Source organism: Amblyraja radiata, chromosome 46, assembly GCF_010909765.2.
Source record: "Amblyraja radiata isolate CabotCenter1 chromosome 46, sAmbRad1.1.pri, whole genome shotgun sequence".
In the NCBI taxonomy this organism is placed as follows: Eukaryota; Metazoa; Chordata; class Chondrichthyes; order Rajiformes; family Rajidae; genus Amblyraja; species Amblyraja radiata.
The window spans coordinates 6,531,124-6,551,459 of record NC_046001.1 but is presented as its reverse complement, the minus strand read 5'-3'; the positions used below and the strand labels follow the sequence as shown (position 1 = coordinate 6,551,459).

The 20,336-nt window shown below is 42.1% G+C and overlaps 2 protein-coding genes and 1 long non-coding RNA gene across 5 annotated transcripts in view; 2 read left to right on the top strand and 1 right to left on the bottom strand.

Annotated features, from left to right (window-relative positions):
* The first annotated feature begins 441 nt into the window (after positions 1-441).
* Positions 442-4,944, top strand: dnajc22 (DnaJ heat shock protein family (Hsp40) member C22). Its single transcript, XM_033015693.1, has 3 exons — positions 442-491; positions 1,770-2,780; positions 4,643-4,944. The coding sequence occupies exons 2-3, from the start codon at positions 1,938-1,940 to the stop codon at positions 4,814-4,816; spliced, it is 1,017 nt and encodes a 338-aa protein (XP_032871584.1). The 5' UTR covers positions 442-491; positions 1,770-1,937; the 3' UTR covers positions 4,817-4,944.
* Positions 4,945-5,016: 72 nt separating this feature from the next.
* Positions 5,017-10,540, bottom strand: LOC116968804. Its single transcript, XR_004410534.1, has 3 exons — positions 10,439-10,540; positions 5,763-5,765; positions 5,017-5,026 (listed from the first exon to the last, which is right to left on the bottom strand). It is a non-coding gene; the product is annotated as an uncharacterized LOC116968804 (long non-coding RNA).
* Positions 10,541-16,921: 6,381 nt separating this feature from the next.
* spats2 (spermatogenesis associated serine rich 2) overlaps positions 16,922-20,336 on the top strand; it is a 72,179-nt gene continuing 68,764 nt past the window's right edge. The window contains exons 1-2 of one of the 3 annotated variants that reach the window (XM_033015729.1): positions 16,922-17,148; positions 17,790-17,976. In XM_033015729.1, the coding sequence (XP_032871620.1) occupies positions 17,952-17,976 (25 nt within the window). In that variant the 5' untranslated portion in view covers positions 16,922-17,148; positions 17,790-17,951. Of the gene's footprint in view, positions 17,153-17,421; positions 17,563-17,789; positions 17,977-20,336 lie in introns of those variants that run through there. The other 2 variants (XM_033015727.1, XM_033015730.1) reach the window with 2 other exon arrangements.

The window sequence follows — 20,336 nt, the reverse complement described above, 5'->3', positions numbered from 1 at the left end:
CTTCTATTCAAACTAGAAGAGTTGGTAGCTGGCCGGAGGATAAGAATGGGAATTGGACACAACAGAACAGTTCCTTGCAGTTAAGTGATTAGGTCGGGTTATTAAGGAAGACAATGATCTACGACTCAACTCCTAGCATTAAATGTTTATGCCAATGTTTGACCTAGTGCTAAAACAATTTATACTTAAAGCATACTTCATTGAAACTGAAATCTCTTCAATGGTTAACCCGGGATTGATCTACATTCTAACTTGAGTCAAGGTTCACACTGATTAGAGTTATCATTAAGATTGACTTTATTCATTCACCTGTATAGTGCCTTTCGTGTTAGCACCTGGTGAGTTAATATTCTACCCTATTACTGAAGTAAGTTGCTACATTAGTTTATTCTAATTTTACGCAATAGTGAAGTGCTCTGAGTCAACATAGGGTTAGGCCTCAGAGGGCAAAAGTCCCATCGGTTTAAACAGACACTACACAACATTGTCTGGTAAGCTTGTTCCAAAATATCTCTTATTTCAAAGTTGCCTGATTCCCCTTTTAACAACATTGGACTCTTAAGACAAAAAACTGTTAAATACTTAAGGTGACATTTTTATATAAATGATAGACTAAGTTTTAATTGAAGAGGCAAAATTGATTCCTCTTAAATTGGGATCCACCCATTTTCAAGGGCCTACCCAAATCAAACGTGTTTGGGAATGTAATGTTTAAAACCTGTGTGCTTGTAAGTAGGAATATATAGTTTGCAATAAGTTGGCACAAAGTATTAATATTATGACTAGTTCCATTTTTAATAATTTAGCATTACTAATATGTATTGAAAACCATATAAATCTGCATGCTTCAGCAAAGCAGTGGAATTTTATACTGTGTAATACATTGTGGCAAATATATGCTTATCTTTAGATTTTACTGAGAAAACTCTTGCATCATGTCTCCAACTAGTGGTATCCATGTCCACACTGATATGTGGTGGAATATGGCAATGTACTTGCACACTTTGTGAATACTGTGTGGTCATTGTGCTTGTGGAATTCTGTGGAATTCTCTGCCACAGAAGGTAGTTGAAGCCAGTTCATTGGCTATATTTAAGAGGGAGTTAGATGTGGCCCTTGTGGCTAAAGGGATCAGGGGGTATGGAGAGAAGGCAGGTACAGGATACTGAGTTGGATGATCAGCCATGATCATATTGAATGGCGGTGCAGGCTCGAAGGGCCGAATGGCCTACTCCTGCACCTATTTTCTATGTTTCTATGTTTATATGTTGTCAGACATGATTGTGCCTTTAGTGGGATCAAAGTCACATATAACAACTTTCTGAACGAACTAAGAATTAGGGGAAGGATTGATGCGCAAAGCAAATGAGATCCCTGACATTGGAGAGCTCTGGCCATTGAAGTTCAGAACCAATCGAATAATCTAACACATAACCAAGGTAGTCTGCAGAACACAGAACACAGCTGATGATTAACAAGACACCCTAAATCGATGGAACTTGGAGAGATTTTTCCATCCACACAGACTAGGATCCCTCCGAAGATAGACACAAAATGCTGGAGTAACTCAGCGGGACAGGCAGCATCTCTGGAGAGAAGGGATGGGTGATGTTTCGGGTCGAGACCCTTCTTCATCTCTCCATTCAGGTACACATGAACCTGTAACCAAATACAAAATGAACATTGCTTCTATCCAGAGTGCAGACATAGAGACTTCACCATAACTTCATTGGCAAGTTCTTAATGTTATTCATTTTGTCTTTCTGCAGAACGCATAAAATGAAAATCTAGATGAAGGACATGTTTCAATCAAGAATCCAATTAATGATATGGAATGATCTGTCAAATCTTGCACTGACCTCTTAACGTATTAAGCAGAGTCTTCCTAATCCTGGCTAACCAGCAAGTTTCAATATTTGCAGGTTTAGACTGTGGAAATGGTCAAAGGTTTACTGATCACATACGTTCTTTGGGCACTGGGTGGACCTTTAGGTATCCATCACATCTACCTTGGGAGAGATAGCCATGCCTTACTGTGGATGGTGACATTTGGTGGATTTGGGATTGGATGGATTCGGGAATTTTGGCAATTGCCAAAATACGTGCAAAATGCAAACATTCGCTACCAAAAGATTCAAAGGAAAAGAGACCCACAACCATCAATGAAAATTATCCGTCCTCTTGGCAAATTTGTAGTTGGGGTTTATTTTGGTATCATTACTCTCTTAAGTCTATCACCATTGAGTGGTTTCTACATCATGGTTCTGCCACTTGCAATCACACTGGGTGTTCATCTTGTAGCTAATGTTGGTGAGGAAACCTCCAATATAAAGGCAACAATGTCGGGCTCCTTTGTTACATCTATCATATTCTTTGGAAGACCCATTGCGACAGTACCCATCAGTATTGTTGCTAGCGTTGTCTCCACGCAACACCGTCACTACAAGACTCCAAACGACACAGCAGACAATTTAAGTGCGCGGCTCTACAGATTGGGTTTAGCTTGGCTGGCTTTCACAATGCCGATCTCCTATTGTATATTCCACAATACCACAGTTACAATTACATATATCACAGACACCATCAGCTTTATCCTGGACTCAGTCCGAATATTCCCATGGGTTAGTGGTCTCCTTGAGTCTATATTACTTCTTCCATATCATTCATGGAAACTGTGTACCGGTGGAACTGGATTGGCCCATGGAAACACTCAGGAATGGGAAAAGATATTTGCATCCATCTCTGCCATACAGACTGACCGAGAAAGATTAGCGTATCAGGTAATTATAAACAAACCAATAATGTTGATTAATGTAGACTGCCGTGTCCTCCTCCACCTCTCTATCTGCTCTTTATTTTACCCAAGCATTCTCAATGCCTTCAAAAAAAATAACCTAAAACAATCTAGAACAAGAGATGGGTTTAAAGCTCACTAAGGTATATTGGACCTTATGCCCCATTATTATGGTGCTGGTTATCTGAGGAAAGCAAATAGTTATCTCCATTAAAGATGGCCATGGCAATATTAGGTAGATGTTGTAAGATATCTTCAAGTAGACACTCAAAAAGGATTGGGAAAATGTGGTTGACTTCAGGGCAGGTGGGGAATGGTAAATGGGAAGTGTGGATGATAAACAGAAGAATCACAGGAGGTGGGAGTGGTGATGGTGGAGAGGGCATAATTGAAGGAATTGTTGTTCCTCGTTTCCCCAGGTAACCTAGGGAGTCTGACAGCCTGTGGCATATTTTATGATGTTTCAATTCAAACCTTTTGTTTCATTTTTTTTAAAATGGGGTGTAATTTTTTTAAACATTTTTTTTAAATGTTCTCTTAGAAACATAGAAAATAGGTGCAGGAGTAGGCCATTCGGCCCTTTGGGCCTGCACCGCCATTCAATATGATCATGGCTGATCATCCAACTCAGTATCCTGTACCTGCCTTCTCTCCATACCCCCTGATCCCTCTAGCCACAAGGGCCACATCTAACTCCCTCTTAAATATAGCCAATGAACTGGCCTCAACTACCTTCTGTGGCAGAGAATTCCACAGATTCACCACTCTGTGTGTAAAAAATGATTTTCTCATCTCGGTCCTAAAAGACTTCCCTCTTATCCTTAAACTGTGACCCCTAGTTCTGGACTTCCCCAACATCGGGAATAATCTTCCTGCATCTAGCCTGTCCAACCCCTTAAGAATTTTGTAAGTTTCTATAAGATCCCCCCTCAATCTTCTAAATTCTAGCGTGTACAAGCCGAGTCTATCCAGTCTTTCTTCATATGAAAGTCCTGACATCCCAGGAATCAGTCTGGTGAACCTTCTCTGTACTCCCTCTATGGCAAGAATGTCTTTCCTCAGATTAGGAGACCAAAACTGTACGCAATACTCCAGGTGTGGTCTCACCAAGACCCTGCACAACTGCAGTAGAACCTCCCTGCTCTTATACTCAAATCCTTTTGCTATGAATGTTAACATACCATTTGCTTTCTTCACTGCCTGCTGCACCTGCATTCCTACTTTCAATGACTGGTGTACCATGACACCCAGGTCTCGTTGCATCTCCCCTTTTCCTAATCGGCCACCATTCAGATAAAAGTCTACTTTCCTGTTTTTGCCACCAAAGTGGATAACCTCACATTTATCCACATTATACTGCATCTGCCATGCATTTGCCCACTCACCCAGCCTATCCAAGACACCTTGCTGCCTCCTAGCATCCTCCTCACAGCTAACACTGCCCCCCAGCTTCGTGTCATCCGCAAACTTGGAGATGTTGCATTCAATTCCCTCATCCAGATCATTAATCTTTTACTGTATAACTGAAGCGTTTGTTTTTCTCTGCAATGGCCCTGCAAAAAAGATGGATGTTCATTACAGAAACAGCTATTCTCCCAGTTAGTCTTCTGAAAAAGATGTAAGATCAACTGCCTGATATCCAGATGTTTTCCCAGATGAAAACTGTTTGAAGAAAGTGACAAAGAATGTAATTCATTGTGACATAAATTCTTAATCCCGGATAGATCTGGTTCTTTCTGGTTTTGGCGAGGATACAAGGTGATAGTAAAAAATGCAGTGAAATTGATAAAACAGCATACAGGTCTTGCTGAGTTATTCTTTCTAAATTAAGACTTGTATTTCCTTCAGGTGCTGGGATTACACCGGGAAGCAACTTTGGAAGAAATTAATAAAAGTTACAGAGAGCTGGTGAAACGCTGGCACCCTGACCACAACCAACATAATTTAAATGAAGCGGAGCAACAATTCCTTGAGATCCAGGCAGCGTATGAATTACTTGTTAAAAAAACAAGTTACAAGTGACACGCTAGAGCTGTGACACCACTTAAAAAATATTAAGATAAACTGGTTTTATAGCTGGTTGCAATTTATGGTACAAATTTGTTAAAATTGTGGCATTGAATAAAGGTGAACTGGGGTTAAATGTTCAATTATTTTTCCTTATTCTCCTGATTAGCCAGAGTATCCATGCCACATCTGCATTACAGCTAATGAATCCTCCCCCAACTCTCACTCCAAAGATTACATTATACAAATTAAAAAGACAGATAGGAATATCATTGTCGAGGTATATTATTTATATCTGCCTAGATTTACTTCATTCATCAGCCAACTCAAGATGCTTCCTTTCCCAAACAGGTTTACCTGTCCAAATAATATCAGTTTAAATGGACTTCCATTTTGGAGCCTCAGCCAGCTTTGAAATCAGAAACATAGAAAATTAGAGCAGTCGGCCATTTGGCCCTTTGAGCCGACTCCACCATTCAATACAATTATGGCTGATCATCCAAATTCAATAGCCTGTTCCTGTAGCACTCTTCCTGTATCCATTCATCTCTTTAACCAAGATACACGCATCTCACTCCTTCCTGCATATATTTAATGATTTGACTTCAACTTTTTCTGGAGTTGAGAATTCCACAGGCTCAACACTCTTTGGGTTAACATTTTTTGTCATCTAACTCTAATCCTGTGTGCTCTTAACTTAAGCAATAATCTTTACGGAAGATGCAGGCCTTCAGTTTGAGGAGTTAATGCCCTTTAAGGCCCTGTCCCACTTTCCCAAGTCACTCACGAATTCTCCCGAGTTTTCCCCTTGATTCAAACTCGGAGATGCCAGCCATAGGTACTCGGGGCTATATTTTTTTCTCGTGGACATTTATCAACATGCTGAAAAAAGGTCCCGACTTACCTGATGCCCCGAGTACTAACGGCTGGCATTACGAGCTGCTACGAAATATCTACGGACTCGCTACGGACTCGTTACAGACATTCTCCGAGTTTGAATCAAGGGGAAAACTCGGGAGTATTCGTGAGTAACTCGGGAAAGTGGGACAGAGCCTTTAGGAACATATCCCTCCTGACAATTCAAAGTGTTTTAAGTTGATATTTTCTCAAATGATTAGCAAATGACACACCTTGATTTTTATCAATGTCTTCCCGTTATCTACTTTCTTATCAACAGCCTGAAAAATGTCAACTCTCAATCCTTCCCTACAATCCTAAATTTGAACTTTCCAATCAGGTATCAGCTCCAAATCTTTTAGACCCTAACCCTAATCAACCCTTCAGACTGAAGAAGGGTTTCGGCCCGAAACGTCGCCTATTTCCTTCGCTCCATAGATGCTGCTGCACCCGCTGAGTTTCTCCAGCATTTTTGTGTACCTTCGAACTTCCAGCATCTGCAGTTCCTTCTTGAACAGGTTTTCATCCAAGATTGCCCTGTATTTGGCTCCATCCATCTTCCCATCAACTCTGACCAGCTTCCCTGTCCCTGCTGAAGAAAAGCATCCCCACAGCATGATGCTGCCACCACCATGTTTCACAGTGGGGATGGTGTGTTCAGGGTGATGTGCAGTCTTAGTTTTCCGCCACACATAGCGTTTTGCATTTAGGCCAAAAACTTCAATTTTGGTCTCATCTGACCAGAGCACCTTCCTCCACATGTTTGCTGTGTCCCCCACATGGCTTGTGGCAAACTGCAAACGGGACTTCTTATGGCTTTTTTTCAACAATGGCTTTCTTCTTGCCACTCTTCCATAAAGGCCTTATTTGTGGAGTGCACGACTAATAGTTGTCCTGTAGACAGATTCTCCCACCTGAGCTGTGGATCTCTGCAGCTCCTCCAGAGTTAGCCCGGCCTGTCAGTTTAGGTGGACGGCCATGTCTTGGTAGGTTTGCAGTTGTGCCATACTCTTTCCATTTTCGGATGATGGATTGAACAGTGCTCCGTGAGATGTTCAAAGCTTGGGATATTTTTTTTATAACCTAACCCTACTTTAAACTTCTCCGCAACTTTATCCCTGACCTGTCTGGTGTGTTCATTGGGCTTCATGATGCTGTTTGTTCACTAATGTTCTCTAACAAACCTCTGAGGCCGTCACAGAACAGCTGTATTTATACTGAGATTAGATTACACACAAGTGGACTCTATTTACTAATTAGGTGACTTCTGAAGGCAATTGGTTGCACTGGATTTTATTTAGGGGTATCAGAGTAAAGGGGGCTGAATACTTTTGCACGCCACACTTTTCAGTTTTTTATTTGTAAAAAAATTTGAAAACCATGTATCATTTTCCTTCCACTTCACAATTATGCGCCACTTTGTGTTGGTCTATCACATAAAATCCCAATAAAATACATTTACGTTTGTGGTTGTAACGTGACAAAATGTGGAAAAGTTCAAGGGGTATGAATACTTTTGCAAGCCATTGTATACAGGTAATTATTATACAAATCCAAATGGCCACACTTCCTCTTTTCATTTACATCAAAACGGTGTCTGCTCAATGTCACGCATACTTTTGAGTTACAATGATTCAACTCAAAAATATTTTTTGTTTGTAACCTCAGAACAAATTGCTCTATCAATAGTACATGAAGACCAGAATTTGTAAGGCATTAACGCCTTTTGTTAGTCATTAAACAAACTGCGCATGTATCACTGTATTGATTGTTTTCTAGATTCTAAATATGTTTCTACGTAAAATTACTTTCTTGGTTTGTAACTGAATGATGCCATCTGCTGAAGGAACAGTGTTTGTCCTGTACCGTTCTATGTTTTATCTGCACTTTCGATAATGTTTACTATGGATCATTTGCAAAGCATGAGTGCCATCTACTGGCAAGCAAAACTTCTTCAATGATGCAGAACATATGTACTAGCTCTATATGTAAATAGCAAACATTTTTTTTACCTCTCTTCTGAAGAAGGGTCCTGACCCAAAACGTCACCTATCCATGTTCTCCAGAGATGCTGCCTGACCTGCTGAGTTACTCCAGCACTCTGTGAAACGTCACCTATCCATGTTCTCCACAGATGCTGCCTGACCCGCTGAGTTACTCCAGCACTCTGTGAAACGTCACCTATCCATGTTCTCCACAGATGCTGCCTGACCCGCTGAGTTACTCCAGCACTCTGTGAAACGTCACCTATCCATGTTCTCCAGAGATGCTGCCTGACCCGCTGAGTTACTCCAGCACTTTGTGTCTTTTTTTGTAAACCAGCACGAATGTATCTACATTCTTTTACCTCTGCAGTCCCTGCCTCATCTCCACCTCTTCAATGGCTCGATAGGTTCATCCAGTGGGTAGATGAGCCAAGGCAGATTTGATTCAAGAATGATCCAAAGATAGGCATAAAGTGCTGGAGTAACTCAGCGGGTCAGGCAGCATCTCTGGAGAAAATAGATGAGTGACGTTTCGAGTCGGGACCCTTCTTCAGGCTTATTTTTTATTACGTTGTTATTTTATCATCCTTTTTATTACATTAGAGAATGATCCAATTTGTTCTCCAGCACAAGGTCCACAATGCCAGATCAGACAGAAGGAAATGGAATAAAATTGACATTGGAATGTATACAAAAACACTTATTTAAAAAGAAAATTGACCTCGCATTGAATGTTTTTACCATTTTATGCCACTTTGTGTGAAACAAGCGCAAATTATGTACATTTAGCAGGCACTAGAATTCTCCATTTTCCTCACGATCTTGTCTTTGCCAAATCAACAAGTGGCTATTCAGCACCTGGCAGCTGTAAGTAATAGTAGGTGAAGCACAGGTGAGCGTCTGATCTAGCATCGTGGAGCATGACAACCTCATTTCTGGAATTAATTTGGTATTTCAGTGGTTCCCATTGTAAGTGAATGGGTAGTAACTGGCATCAAACTCTTCTCTTTTCATCAATGCCAATCTTAAGTCAGCTATTGAGATGTACTCATAAGGAGTCTGGGAACAACTTCTTTCCACATTTTAATGTGATTATAGTCCATCAGTGGTTGATGTAAATAGTTAAAGCTGATCCCGCACAACATTTACACAAGATTACAATCCGCTTGAATCAGGATGTTTGGGTTACGCACCAAAAAAATAATCAGCAGGATATTTATCCTACTGTTGGAATTTGTACTATAGCAGCATTGTTCAATTTGAGCGAACACACCAGATACAATATGTTCACAGGTACACAAAAATGCTGGAGAAACTCAGCGGGTGAGGCAGCATCTATGGAGCAAAGGAAATAGGCAACGTTTCGGGTCGAAACCCTTCTTCAGACCCGAAACGTTGCCTATTTCCTTCGCTCCATAGATGCTGCCTCACCCGCTGAGTTTCTCCAGCATTTTTCTCTACCTTCGATTTTCCAGCATCTGCAGTTCCTTCTTAAACAATATGTTCACAGCTAGGTTTGATAGTACAAGATCACGCTGTTGATAGAATCTTTAACTGCTATTCCAAAAGTAACCGTATAATGCAGAACCTCATTTTAAAGAAGCTTGTGCATTACAAAATCAACCCTTGGTCCCTCATTAACATGTTACTTCACTACACAGATAGAAGCATTTTGTAACAAGGCAAGTTGACTGGTATCTATTCCACTGCCAAGTCAGACAGTCACCCCCGATAATATAATGGTGATATGAAATAAAGTTAGAACTATTCAGCAGGTCGTGCAATATTTGTGGAGAGAAAATACAACAATTAACATTTTAGATCAATGACCTTTCATCAGTGTGAATGGTGCTGAGTATTTCCTGTGCTTATTGTTTTATTACAGATAGCATCTAAATTGTATGGAAAAATAAACATTTGCATTTACACTCTTGCCATACTCTAAATGTTTCTTAAAGTGCTTCATCCCCAAATAAGTACTTGTTAAGTAGATTTACTATGAAAGCAAATATAGTTGCTAATTGATGCACAGAAAGATTCTACAAACAGTAAATGAGCTAAATGATCAGTTAATATGCTTTTGGGGGTCGAGAAAATAAAGGCTAGAACATTGACAAGACTCCATACTCTTCCAGTACACGGCACTAGATATTTTACATTCTCAATGTCAAGGAGATAGTATCACTAGCTTTAACGTCTCATTACAACTGTGCTTTTTATTATCTTAGCAACTATTTATTTAGCAGCGTACTATTTTAAAATCTGGTTCAAACAAAGAAAATGTGAAATTTTAAAATGAGCCCACTTTTAAAATGAGCACCTTTCAATTTATCCAAAATTCCACTTACTGCACCGCTCCCCTTAACAATTGCTAGTGTCTCCCCTTCTGTCAATGCATTGAACCTATTATCATAAAATCTGTATAAAAATGTTTTGCCCCACAAAACCTCCACAACCTCTTTCTTTCTTGAGTGAAAAAGCTGGAAACACTTGGCAGATTAAGCAGCATCTGTAGAAAGAGAGACTGTTCACATTTCAGTTTGTGGACCCTTTGTCAGAACCATACTGCATTTTCTCTTTTTATTACAGATTTCCACCATCAGCAGTTTTATTTTGTTTTCCTTCAACTATCTTGGGCATGCTCTTTGGAACTCACTCCACAAGACCCTCTGGTGTATGAGGGAACGTTCTCTGCTTGCCCCAGGTGGAGTCAGTCCGTGCACTCTGCATCCGCCATGTTACCTCTCCACCGCACGGCAAAAGGTACACGAGCTTGAAAGCGTGCAGCAACAGACTCAGGAACAGCTTCTTCCCCTCTGTTATCAGGCTTCTGAATGCTCCTTTCATCAGCTAGGGTACTATCTGATTCACCTCTACCCCATTGCGGACATTGGACTTTGTCTCTGGAACTGATGCGCTACAATGCTGAGAACTGTATTCTGCACTCTGTATCTTCCCCTTTGCTCTACCCATTGTACTTGAGTTTGACTTGATTGTATTTATGTGTAGTATTATCTGATCTGTTTTGATAGCATGCAGAACAAAGCTTTTCACTGTACCTCAGTAAACAAGACATTAATATACCTAAACCTAAAGATTTAAAGTTAAGAAAAGGGTAGGTTTAGATGGAACCCGAGGGGGATTTTATTGCCTCTCTCCTCACCGTCAGTCTTTTCAAAAGTGGTTGCTTCAAGTATATTTTCAGGCAGCTCACACCCTTAATTCTCTTACTATAGCTCGCCATCCAAAACCTAAAGCATTTACGATATTAGTAGTTTCTCAGTTTCCTTATCTCAGAGAAAAAGAGTTTAATTGCTTGAGCCTTGCTTCTGCTAGTGGTCTGCTGAACAATGATTCATGCCCTGCCACGTTTAGTCCGTGCTTAAACAAAATGGTTTCCAAATTCACACAGTAAAGCATTTCTATGTTATTATGTTTATGCTTAAATTATTGTTAAAATAAATCAGTACTTCCACTGGTGCACAATGGTAGGTTGTACCATGGAGCTCCATACATATGCACAGTGGTTTAGTTTAGTTTAAAGATACAGTGGGGAAACAGGCCCTCGGCCCACCGAGTCCACGCCAACCAGCAATCCCCGCATATTAACACTATCCTACACACACTAGGGACAATTTACATTTTTATTTATAAACCTGTAGGTCTTTGGAGTGTGGGAGAAAGCCCATGCAGTCATGGGGAGAACGTGCAAACTCCGTAGAGACAGCACCTGTAGTTGGGATCGAATCCCACCATCAACATCCAAGGGATCAACATTGACCAGCCTGGACCAGCCTCAGAAATACTGAAGAGGAAGCTGGGCATCCTACAGCAGGTAACTTATCCCGTGACCTCCCTAACCTGCTTCACTGGAACTGTATCCATCATGCCAAATATTAATTCCGTTCATCATGAGTGAATCATGGCTGCCAGGCGATCCATAGAGTCCACATATTGACACATAGGCCAACATTACATTTTGTATTTAGTTTAAGTGACTTGTATTGCTTTGTCCGAATATTAACAAAGATTACAATACAGTAGTATGAATAGATAAAATAAAATGTATTAAAAATAACAACCAATAGAAATGTAAATAACAAATGAATCATGTTGTCAACATGGCAGTCAGAATAAAATGTCTCTGTGCTATACACACAGATTACTCATTCTATGGATTCTGCTCAGTGTGCAAGTTGCAAGGAGCACATCTAGTAAGGAAGTTACACTACAGTCTTTTTGTCCTTCACTGTATTTCCCCTTTGCTGTCATGAAATTTGTCATTTTGTTGAGGTGCAGGTCTACAAAGCTATAAAGAGAAAGTGCCAGAAACATAACAGTTTGTAAAGAAAAATCAATGTTTATGATATTTTAGGTATGGTTACTTTTACTTGTGTACTTTCATTACAATGCTGTATTATTTAAAGGTTGGGACTTGGCAGAGTATAATACCATCTTGAATTAAGTTAGCAAGGAATACAATTGAAGCAGCCGGCATAAATGAGTTCAAAAAAGTAGCACTGGAACCCAAAATAGATATAGGCGTGGGTGTAAGTTTAAAGTATTAAGCTCAAGGGAGAAATGTTTCTGACAGCACATGGGGAGACGTTAAGAAAAAAAAGGAACCTAAATTCACATAATGGTCTTTCAATTAGAATAAGTATTGTGATGAGAAGACCACCTTCAGCGAAGGAATAAAAAGGGAATTTAATTACAATATTGAGATTATATATAGAGTAGGAGAGAAATCAAGCTAACTTCGAGATATGCACAGTAAAAACAGAGTTGCAATGATAGGATCTTTCTAACTTTGAAATATCTAAATACAGCATGAAATAAAAAGGAGAGAACCTAGCATTTGTTATTTTTTGCTTTATTAGCATGTTCTACTTCCAACCAAGCATGATCATGGTTCTGGGAAGCAAAGCAGACAAGTAAACAAATTGAAGTTAAATGGGGAATTGAGTAACAGCAACACTAAAATGAGCTGCCCTAAAGATATTAGCTATTTAAATATGTCATGCATGAGATACGAGGTAAAAAACATTCCGACTAGAAATGAAGGGGATATACCAAAGGTTGTAATAAATGAACAGTATCAAGTAACAAAAAGGATTTTAATAGCTAAGATAAATTGATGAAGGCAGAGTGATAGATGTCGTTTACGTGGACGTTTGCGATGCTTTTGACGAGGTCTCACAGAGTAGGCTGGTCTCGAAGGGGATCTGTGGTATGTTGGAAAACTAGATCCAAAATTGGCTTGGTGATTGGAAGAGGGTCATGGTGGATGGGTGTTTTACCTGACTGGAAATGTGTAACAAGTGGTGCACTGCAGAGATCAATACCGAGACCTTTGTTGTGTGTAATATATATACGACTGGAATGAGAATATGGATGATGTGATGAGTACATTTGTAGATGAGATGAACATTAGTAGAGTAGAGATAGCATATAAGGTTGTTTAAGGATAGAATGGGGCATATTTCATCTGCAAAGTTGGGTGGAGTGATGACAGACAGCATTTAATTCTGACAAGTGCAAACTGATGCACTGAGCTTCTCTAGCACTTTGTGTCCTTTTGTGAAAACTAGTATCTGCAGTTCCTTGCTTCTACAGTAAAATTATACATTCAGATACTCTACATAAATACAATCAAGCCAAAGTCAAGTACAATAGGTAATGTGAATGGAAAGATACAGAGTTCATAATATAGACACAAAATGCTGGAGTAACTCAGCGGGACAGGCAGCATCTCTGGAGGGAAGGAATGGGTGACGTTTCGGGTCGAGACCCTTCTTCAGACTTGGAGTCAGGGGAGAGGGAAACTAGAGATATGGAGGGGTAAAGTGTGAAAACGACAAATCAAAGCAGACGTTGATTAAATAAAAGTTGAATACAGTTCATTTGTTCCCACTTCCCAGAGAATCTCACCATGCTTGGCCCCAGCAGGTGGTGCTGCTGCCCCTCAGAACCGGCCTCACAATGGCTGAGAGAGAGAGCAACGTGTCATCTCCAACGGCTCTGTATTTATTAAATGTTTTATTTTCTGTGTATCCCAAAAGTGGCTTTAAAAAAAAAACCTCATGTTCAAATGTCAAGCTGATCCTTCCATGCCTTGGTGTCCAGCCACGGAAATATTGTGGAACAATTAACCCTTTCTCGAATTTTCCATATCCTCGGCGCAACTTATGAAGCTGCTAAACAGACACAAGAAGCTGGAGTGACTCAGCAGGGCCAGGCAGCATCTCTGGAGAGAAGGAATGTGTGACATTTCGGGTCGAGACCCCTCTTCAGACTTCTTCCCAGACTGAAGAAGGGTCTTGATCTGAAACGTCACCCATTCCTTCTCTCCAGAGATGCTGCCTGTCCCGCTGAGTTAATCCTGCTTCTTGTGTCCATCTTATACACGAAGCTGCTTGTTCCTTGAGCCTTTTTAATTGTTTTAAACTCTATCTATCTACTTACTTGCATTTCACAGAAGCAAAGCCGATTTACAATTAAAAACAATATGTCAATAAGGGGTCAAGATGAGACATTGGACTAATTTAAATTCCTTTTGGTGTTTTTTTTTACACTGTGTCTCCCTTGGTGATGTTAATGAAGTCGACTCAGCGGGTGCAGCAGCATCTATGTGGAGCGAAGGAAACATGCAACGTTTCGGCCGAAACCCTTCTTCAGACGCTACATCGACGACTGCTTTGGTGCCACCTCCTGCACCCACACACGACTGACTTCATCCGCTTCACCACCAACTTCCATCCGGCACTCAAATACACCTGGACCATTTCCGACACTTCCCTACCATTCCTTGACCTCACTATCTCCATCGCAGGTGATAGACTTCTGACCGACATCCACTATAAAGAAGGGTTTCGGCCTGAAACGTCGCCTATTTCCTTCGCTCCATAGATGCTGCTGCACCCACTGAGTTTCTCCAGCATTTCTGTCTACCTTCCACTATAAACCCACTGACTCCCATGGCTAAAAAATATATATAATAAATAAATAAGTAAATAATTGGGGGGGTGGGGGGAGGTTTCGGCCGGAAACGTCGCCTATTTCCTTCGCTCCATAGATGCTGCTGCACCCGCGGAGTTTCTCCAGCATTTTTTTTGTCTACCTTCGATTTTCCAGCATCTGCAGTTCCTTCTTAAACAACTCTCGGACACCTCCTCCTACTTACCCTTGGACCATGACCCCACTGACGAGCACCAGGCCACCATTTCTAGCACCATCACCGACTTCATCAATTCCCACGCCCTACCTGACCAAGCCTCCAAACTCATCGTTCCCCAGCCCCGCACGGCCCGTTTTTACCTTCTCCCCAAAATCCACAAACCCGGCTCTCCCGGCAGACCCATTGTCTCTGCGTGTTCGTGCCCCACCGAACTCATCTCCACATACCTTGACTCCATCCTATCCCCCTTGGTCAAATCCCTCCCCACCTTTGCTCTAGACACCTCAGACACTCTCCGCCGCCTCCACGCATTCCACTCTCTGGGCCCTCACCCCCTCATCTTCACCATGGATGTCCGGTCACTCTACACCTCCATCCCCCACCAGGATGGCCTCAAAGCCCTCCGGTTCTTCCTCGACCAGAGGAGCAACCTTTACCCAGCCACTGACACTCTCCTCCGCTTAGCGGAGTTGGTCCTCACCCTCAATAACTTTACATTTGACTCCTCCCATTTCCTCCAAACACAAGGCGTAGCTATGGGCACACGCATGGGCCCCAGCTACGCCTGCCTCTTTGTCGGGTACGTTGAACAATCCTTGTTCGATGCGTACCAGGGCCCCATCCCCGACCTCTACCTCCGCTACATTGACGACTGCTTTGGTGCCACCTCCTGCACCCACACACAACTGACTGACTTCATCCACTTCACCACCAACTTCCATCCGGCACTCCAATACACCTGGACGATTTCCGACACTTCCCTACCATTCCTTGACCTCACCATCTCCATCGCAGGGGACAGACTCCTGACCGACATACATTATAAACCCACTGACTCACATGGCTATCTGGACTACACGTCTTCCCACCCTGCCCCCTGTAAAGACTCCATCCCCTACTCCCAATTCCTCCGCCTACGCCGCATCTGTTCCCAGGATGAGACATTTCATACTAGGGCATCGGAAATGTCCTCGTTCTTCAGGGAACGGGGATTCCCCTCCGCCACCATAGATGAGGCTCACACCAGGGTCTCATCCATACCCCGCAACACTGCTCTCTCTCCCCATCCCCGCACACGCAACAAGGGCAGAGTCCCTCTGGTCCTCACCTTTCACCCCACCAGCCGACAAATACAACACATAATCCTCCGCCATTTCCGCCACCTCCAACGTGACCCCACCACTCGCCACATCTTCCCATCTCCCCCCATGTCTGCCTTCCGCAAAGACCGCTCCCTCCGCAACTCCCTCGTCAATTCTTCCCTTCCCTCCCGCACCACCCCCTCCCCGGGCACTTTCCGTTGCAACCGCAAGAAATGCAACACCTGTCCCTTCACCTCCCCCCTCGACTCCATTCAAGGTCCCAAGCAGTCGTTCCAGGTGCGACAAAGGTTCACCTGTATCTCCTCCAACCTCATCTACTGCATCCGCTGCACTAGATGTCCGCTAATTTACATCGGTGAGACCAAGCGTAGGTTGGGCGACCGTTTCGCCGAACACCTCCGCTCAGTCCGCCTTAACCTACATGACCTCCCGGTGGCTCAGCACTTCAACTCCCCCTCCCATTCCCAATCCGACCTCTCTGTCCTGGGTCTCCTCCATTGCCAGAGTGAGCAACAGCGGAAATTGGAGGAACAGCACCTCATATTCCGTCTGGGGTCCTTGCGCCCTTATGGCATCAACATTGAATTCCCCCAATTTGGCTAGCCTGTGCTGTCTCCTCCCCTTCCTTCACCCTCTAGCTGTCTCCTCCCACCCTCCCATCCGACCGCCCTCGGGCTCCTCCTCCTCCTCCCCTTTTCCTTCTTTCTCCCCCCCCCACCCCCCATCAGTCTGAAGAAGGGTTTCGGCCCGAAACGTCGCCTATTTCCTTCGCTCCATAGATGCTGCTGCACCCGCTGAGTTCCTCCAGCAATTTTGTGTACCTTCGATATTCCAGCATCTGCAGTTCCCTTTTGAACACATGTTCATGAAGTCGGGTCGGTCGGTCTTGCTCCTCCTCCTCCTCCCCGCCCCCGGACTTCGGGATCACTCGGGAAACCTCGTCAACCGGAAGTGACGCACTGGGAGTGAGCGGCGCAGCCGAGTTGCTGAGAGTTTTTCCTCCCTCCTTGTTGCGAGCTCTTTGCTTGCGAGTCCCATTCTGAGAAGTGCTTCTGGTGGTACCGGTTGTCCTGAGGGAGGAGGTTCACGCCTTTTGGACTCCAAAATTAAAGAAATCATTTCATACAAATCTTCTTTAGCCTCAACAATTGAGAGAGAGAAGAAGAAGAAAAAATCACCAGTTGGGTGGGTGAGTTTTCTCTCTTTCTCTTTCTCACAAGAAAATTCCTCTCGGGTTCACTCAGTCTGTAAGACCAGTCCCGCTGAGACCACCTGGTTGTTTTAATTAGGCAGAGTGAGGGGAGCTGGCAGAAAAAGGGAGGACAAAAGGTTTTCTTCCAAACTAGCCGATCTAGAAGGAGGAGGGGGGGGAAGAAAGAAAGAAAGCAACCGAAGACGAAGAAAGGAAGCTGGCGACTGGCTGGAAGCTTGATTTGTTGGGAGGCGGGAGGGGGGTTGTAAGACAAAAAGAGACAAAGTGCTGACCAAAGATACTAGAGGAGCTCCTCTAGGATCTTTGGTGCTGACTGACCACTGGGCCCTCTACAGAATCGCCCCCTAAAGAAGAAAGGCTGTGTTTGTGACACACGCACCCCACTGGTAATTAGATTCGGTTATCCCACACGTTATTTCTCTGTCTATCCCCCTCTCTTTTGTAAAATACTTGGTTGCGTGGCAATTTGGTTCCTTTATCATTTTTTTTGGTGTGCGGTCTGATCGCAAGAGAGAACCAAAGACGGGAGTGTTCATTAATGGTGTAAATTTTGTTGGCCAGCCTGTAATAGATGGGACACAAATGATTATTATTGATCATTGTCGATTTGTAGCGTTTCCAAGACGTCCCAGAAACGCCGCTGAGAGTGAAGAGATATTTTGACGGAAGCTGTATCTTCTGCTTGGAAGACTTGGCAAGGGTGCTTGGTGAGCTCTCGCTTTAATTAGTCAAACTCGTTGACTACCTACTTACTTTAAAGAAACAACTAACGGAGATGGCTAAAAAGCAAAATCAAAAAGGTGAGTAAAAAAGAATAATACGATGCGTTTCTCCAATACTAATTTGTTTTTGGCTTTCCTTTCTAAGCTACAATCATCTTGAGAAGTTTGTCTATTCATTTTGTGTTATACCCACTTTCTAAAAACGCAATCTGTTTAATTTCACATTCATCCTATATTACGAGAATAGTTATTTTTCCCTGAACCCAAATAATTGAATTCGGATTACTTCAGAAGTACAACTTCGATCCCTAGTTGGTGTTACTCCATTCAGTGTGGTGTTGGTGAATTTTGACAATTTGTGTAGTTTCTCAAGCTTGGGAAAGAGTCTAGTGGGCATATATTACAGTATAGAAAATAAATTGAGGGCGCAATTTGTAGACCAGTTAGACATGTATGTATTACCTATTATGGTTAGTATAGTCTGATTAGTGTAATAATGTGATGGGGAGGGGGGTTCTGTTGTATGTTCAAGGTTGTTCTTTGTCAATATATTGGTTTATTAAATGAGGAAGTACTAGTTGCCATGCTAATAACATTGTTCCATGTAAAAATTAAAAATAGAAACTGTCAACAAAGTTTGTGACTGGGTTGTGTAAAATTATAGCATTCAAGAAAGAGACCTTCTGGTAGAAAATGGTAAATAGATACACAGATATGACACGATTAATGAACGTTCCCGTCTGGTTCTCTTGCGGTCAGAATTTACGAAGGAAGTAAATAACCACGTAGCAGTCTTTTAGGCAGGAGATTGAGCATATTTCAGAAAGGGGGGGAAGTACTTGTGTGCAATGCTAACCAATTGTATAGGGAGATTAGATCGACTTTAATGGCTTTTGAATTTCATTGGCAACACGTTGATACTCTCCCGAATACATACACGAGGAAACTGCATATTTTGTTTGATACTCTTGTGTACACCTGTTTTTGTTTCACCGTTCAATTTTTTGGAGGGATGATTGCCCTGTCCTGTCACTTTGTCTTTTTCCACTATCTATTTATCATCTAGGCAAGTAATAAAATTAATTTAAAAAAGAGCATATTTATTATGCATAGTTGAATCAAAGGTTGTACTGTTACAACAAAGTCAAGACAAGAGTCAAGAGTTTTTGTCATATGTGCCAGATAGGACAAGGAAAGGGCTACAAAAAATCTGGAAAATGAGCGAAGTATTGCAGGGCTGCTAACATTGGGTGAGAGTTGAGAGTGAGAAATTGCGAGGGAGCGTAGCGACCGAAGGGGGGGGAGGGTGGGTATCCCCCTCCCACGGTAGGGAGCTTCGCATTTTTCAGCTTGAAATTTTGCAATCTAGTGCATACTGTAGCGAGTCTTTTAACTGACACTTGAATGCAACATTTATGCTTTAATTTGGATTAGGTATGAATAAGGTTAGGCTAAATTACATTCCTAATAACATTCCACAGTTGAGCCAGGCTCTGATCAACAGGTGCAGCACATAAATAACTATATTCATGTATGGAAATCAGATTATAATTCATGCGGTTATGCATATATATATATATCTATCTATCACTGTTCTGCAAAAATAAATCAAACAACCTTGCCCTTTGACTGTTGAAACAAGACAAAAATAATGACACGTATTCAATTGTATATGGTTCAATGAAATTAATATATATATATATATGTAAAACATATATATGGAAACAGGCCCTTCAGCCCACCAAGTCCACACTGATCAGCAATCTAGCATACACCAGTTCCATCCTACACACGCCAGGGACAATTTACAGAAGCCAATTAACCTACAAACCTGCACTTCTTTCGGATGTGGGAGAAACCGGAATATCCAGAGAAAACCCATGTGGTAGTAAGGCTGCAACTCTACTGCTGCGCCATCATGCCACCCCATTAAATTATTTTTTCTGTAATATATTTATTATGGTGTCATGTCAATAAAGATGAACACATGATTCTGATTTCTGCCCTTAGTTGGATAACACACATCTCCAGTCATTGTGTTTTATGGCTGGTTTTCAACTTCTTCCGTCTGAAGGTCTCGACCTGAAACATCACCCATTCTTTCTCTCCAGAGATACTGCCTGTCCTGAGTTTTCTAGTTTTTAGTGTCTATCTTCAGTTTAAACCAGCATCTGCAGTTCCTTCCTACACTCTTTGCTAAGCGAAATGGGTCCTATTCTCATAATATTATTCACCTCAACTAAGATTTTTCTTCACCTCTGTTGCTGCAGAGAATATAATCCTAGTTATCAAATCTTTCTTCAAAATGAAAAAAAAAAAATTCCAGCCCTGCCAACATCTTCATAAATCACCCCTGGATCCTCTCCAGAGCAATTGCACCCTTTCTACAATGTGTCATAGTCTTACAGCATGAAAACAGGCCCTTCATCCCAACTTGA